Source organism: Tasmannia lanceolata, unplaced genomic scaffold (assembly GCF_043159265.1).
Source record: "Tasmannia lanceolata isolate RefF3 unplaced genomic scaffold, GAP_Taslan_0.1 ptg000037l, whole genome shotgun sequence".
Lineage (NCBI taxonomy): Eukaryota > Viridiplantae > Streptophyta > Magnoliopsida > Canellales > Winteraceae > Tasmannia > Tasmannia lanceolata.
In genome coordinates, this window is record NW_027518714.1 from 30,230,909 (window position 1) to 30,235,391 (window position 4,483).

Consider the following 4,483-nt stretch of genomic DNA (forward strand, 5'->3'; position numbering starts at 1 on the left):
TTTTTCATAACGGTATTTAATATAAATAACATCTGAATTTTGTTAGCAGCACTCTCTCTCTAAAATAAAATACACTGGGGGACTTATCACGCAGTGTGATATTTTGATAATTGCACTACTCTCTTTATTTCATACCATTTTATTTCCACTTTCAAAGGCTATAACAATTTCCTAAAATCTCAGCCGGTAATTGAAAACGAGTAAAACAAAGTGATTAGTGCCATCATCGTTGGATTGAGTTTGATTAATTATTTAGATCTCACACACGGTTAGGATCATATGATGAATGCAGTGAATGATTATGATCATCTGTTGATGTGATTGTTTGGAAAGATGCACTATGTATTTTTCGTACAAATTGCTTTTAATAGATATGATCATTGGATTAGTGAATTGAACTGATATAATCATCAAATTAATATTTTATGTTTTGTTTTGATAGTGGGTTCCAACAATTATACCCAAGCAATATCACAACATTTGTGGGGTCACCATTTGACACTTGATCTGATAAGCCCATCATCTCTACCCAAACCCACGCATATCGTGGGCCAATCATCTCTATCCAAACCCATGCATATGAAGGGGCCCAATATTTTACACCTCATGCTATGATGTGGTGGTGCCCACACCTCATGTTATTCATGGGATATGAGAAATGACCACTGTTTCACACATGTTTTTTTATTGGATGGGACCTACTATTTCTACCTATGGCTTAGATGGTGGAGCCCATTATCTCCACCGAAACATATGCATTAGGGTAGAGCTCACCATTTTACACCTCATTTTTTATAGTGTGAGGCCCACGATTTTACACCCACTCATAGAATGGGCCTAGAATACAAGTATGGATCTTATAACTACGACAAAAGTGGGGCCTAGTAAGTGACTTTTGGGAACGAGCTTTTAAAAGTGACGTTTTTGAATTTTTGGCAAGTGGATCTCCCAAGATAAGAAAGTGACCCAAGAACATCATACGTACCGAATCTAGTGGAATACGAACCAATCAAAATTAGGATTCGACCTGAAAGGGGGCTGAAGAAGTGGGGTTTAAACGTACTTCGTGAGAGAGAAAGCACCTGATATCTTATGACAAAGGTATGCAGCTGAAAAAGATAAAGAAAGAGAAAGCACCTGATATCTTATGACAAAGGTATGCAGCTGAAAAAGATAAAGAAAAGGCTGACATAATAGAGATGACGTAGCATGATCCTTACCCCTTATCCAATTTAATATTTTTAATCATAATCAGATTTTTTATGTTACTTGGACATGTATTTTACTATAAAGGATCCTAACCCTTCAATTTATAAAGGTATAGTATCCTTGTTATTTGAACTTTATGACCCATCCATTTTAAATCTATTAAAGCCCCTATCATTCTATCGAAAAGATTGTAGGACCAACAAATGAATGGTTCAGATCATCCAAATAAGTAGGCCTTCCACAGAACTATACATGGCTATGTATAATAAAAATATATCCGATGAATGTATTTGCTATTCGTCTCTATGATGGGCTCCTCCAATTATCGGGCTTAGATCAAATTGATATCATGCCGATGGGACCGACTCGCAGCTTATCTGTATTTCTCACAAGAAAAATACAGTAATGAAATTCGCAGCTTTTGGAACCCAACTGTGCCAGGTAGATGTGATGGAATCCTTTAGTCCGACCGTCAACTACATATTCAACCACATATCCGGCCCATTGCCGTTGACCGGACCTTGATCGGATGATCCTAGCCCATTATCTTTTAGTTCAGATATCCGTTCAGGATCTTGATTACACATACATATTCCCTAGTGGGACCCAATACTACAAGAAAATGGGTTATTACCGGCGTTTAAAAAAACGTCCCTAAAGTCTATATACACCGACATTCATAAATTGATTGTTAAGCTTGATTTAGATTCACAAAATGAATTTTATTAAGTTTACATAAGAGTAGATAAGATTGATTTTGTTTCTTGAGCAAACATAAACCTGATAACAACAAAACTAGAGCACGTGACTTTCCCTTACTAGTGGAATCCTTTGAACCGCTCGTACAGTATGGCATTTACAAATTACTCCTTTTGCTTATGTAGCATTACACCATAGCCACTTATTTAACACCATACTAAACCTTTCGTGGGCTCTTCATAAGAGGAGTAAGGCTGGAAGATTAATTTGTTTTCCCATTTATGTTTCTCTATGCCCTTCTTCCACCGGAACCCGTCTCCCTTTGGCAGTTATAATAAGCGGCAGCGACCGGCAATCCGAGGTTGTAAAGCTCGGCAAAGCTCCGAGTGTTGAAATTCTGCCTCCATGCAGGAGCGTAAACAGTTTGTCGACCGAGCTGCTGGAACAACACAAAAACAATCCGATGGATCCCAGCAGTTGGCTGAGGATTCTCGTAGCACACAATCTCTTGCCCTGGAATAGATCAGTCGTCATGATCAAATTCTTTTCTTCCTCAAATAACTCAGGCAAGTGCCATTATCCAAACAAGAGTGTGTATCATTTCAGAAACTGCACGGAGCGTGCTATGTATTTCCCAAGATAAAGGTGATGAAAAAGAAAAGAGTAGGGGTGAGACCATTCATCTATATATTGAGACAATTTTGCAAGTACAGCCATCGTGGGTGGGCCATCTATTTCTTTTATTTCACGAGTACAACACACTAAGGGTACGTGGGCCCATAATTTCCAAATGCCTTTTTGTGAAAATCAAATGCCTACCACTGTACCCAAATGCCTTTTTGTGAAAAATCATGCACTATTATTAAATTTAATATGATTTCTTTTGAAAATACCCCAACACTCATCATCAGGTAAATCCCTTTTCATACTTTTACTAATATATGCATAACACCTTTCATAAATTTCAAAGGATTTTCTCTGAATTTTATCTGAATTTGACAAGTGTCAATTAACATTCTAAGAAGTCGGACTTCTTAGGCCTTGTTTGTTTAAGATTATGCCATGTGATTGTGAGGGCCAAACCGATTATTGGACCCAAAATCGGTTTGGCCCTCACAATCGGTTGGCATAATCTTAAACGAATAGGTCCTTATTAAGGGTGTTTCAAGGTGTAGCAGAATGATATGGTCTTTGAACCTTGAGCCGAATTAAAAGGGTGTTGCAACCATTTCTTGTTACTCACCAAAACTTGCACCGGTTGTTGCAGGTATGTCAGTCACCAACCTAATACATAAACAAAAGCCAATGAGTGCATCTATATCTTTATTCAAAAATAAAAGACTCGTCTTCCCATTACCAGAGTTTTCAGCCTTTTTGCTAAATTACTATACCAGTGCAAATATTCTCTGAGGGTTGGGTTACTTGGGCTAGGTGCGTCAGGGTCCACCATGACCTGCAAGATAACTAAATCACTAAACATTTAACCTGATCAAAGAAGCGCAACGTTTACTTTTCAAGCTAACCATTTAACTTCATCTAGTTTTTGGGTACTCAATCGAGCCTTAAAAATAGTGCTTCGTACTATAAATTCCAATCACAAGCAAATAAAGGATTTTTGTCCCTTTCCATCATTCTTCTTTTCCCAGCCTCAATGTAAGAGACGAATAACCTGATAAGCCCAGAAAAAGGTAAATAGAAGCTAGTTTTTCCGTCTCCTCTCTCCTCTCTATCTATCTATCTCCTCTGTTTTTCTATAGAGAAGAACACAGCTTTGGTTTTTTTCTCAGTAAGAGAAGACAAAAAGGGTAGTAGAGACCACTCAGAGTGGAGTGGTGGAGAAAACGAGAACGATTTAGCAAATATCTCCAGATATTGGATGAGATTGTGCGAAAATTACTAAAGTAAAATCAATTCTTCCATGTCATTAAGTAGAATGAAAACATTGCAAATCTTAAATGGGGTGATTTGTGACCATGAACTTACCAGTGTGTAGAAAGTCCTTAGGTCATTGCCTCCAATTCCAACCCTTGGCTGCATCATTACTGCCGAGGGTCTAAGGTCACATCCATTGGTAATTATCCTGTTGTTGTAGATGACTGTAAGAGGTATAGATCTGTTGAAGGGTTCCAAAACATCCCCTATCACACGACCAACAATCAAAGGATCTATTGCTCTAGGCATGGGAACAAAATACTACAAGATTGTAGTACGAGGAAAAAATATAAATAAATGAACTATAGTAGCTCTTTAATTACAAAGGTGGGTGACAAGAGAGAGGGAAGAAAGATATTGTTTTGGATGAAAATGATAAGGAATTAAGGAATTCAAATGGGTTATGATTGGATTCTGCCAGTCAGGGAGACAAATAGCACATATATATATACTATGTGGGGAGCATCTGCTTTGTTTTTTTGTTTTTTATAACTGGATTCTTGAATGAACCTTTTTCTGCACTTTATATTCGTGGTGTATATCTAGGAATAACAATAAAAAATAATGAACAATAGTAATACCTTTACTTACAGAGGTGGGTGGGTCATGGGTGGGAAGAAATATGCTCTTTTGGAAGTAAAAG

General features: G+C 37.5%; 1 protein-coding gene across 1 annotated transcript; it reads right to left on the reverse strand.

Annotated features, from left to right (window-relative positions):
- Nucleotides 1-1,915: 1,915 nt before the first annotated feature.
- On the reverse strand, nucleotides 1,916-4,266 carry LOC143861172 (protein FLOWERING LOCUS T-like). Its single transcript, XM_077372100.1, has 4 exons — nucleotides 3,892-4,266; nucleotides 3,300-3,361; nucleotides 3,152-3,192; nucleotides 1,916-2,421 (listed from the first exon to the last, which is right to left on the reverse strand). The coding sequence occupies exons 1-4, from the start codon at nucleotides 4,087-4,089 to the stop codon at nucleotides 2,198-2,200; spliced, it is 525 nt and encodes a 174-aa protein (XP_077228215.1). The 5' UTR covers nucleotides 4,090-4,266; the 3' UTR covers nucleotides 1,916-2,197.
- Nucleotides 4,267-4,483: the final 217 nt, after the last annotated feature.

Excerpts from the sequence above, each read along its gene's own strand:
- LOC143861172 (XM_077372100.1), bottom strand. The coding sequence starts at position 4,089 with ATGCCTAGAGCAATAGATCCTTTGATTGTTGGTCGTGTGATAGGGGAT. Across the intron at positions 3,362-3,891 it reads TAAGGACTTTCTACACACTG|GTCATGGTGGACCCTGACGC; the intron begins GTAAGTTCATGG and ends GTTATCTTGCAG. Across the intron at positions 3,193-3,299 it reads CTCAGAGAATATTTGCACTG|GTTGGTGACTGACATACCTG; the intron begins GTATAGTAATTT and ends TTTATGTATTAG.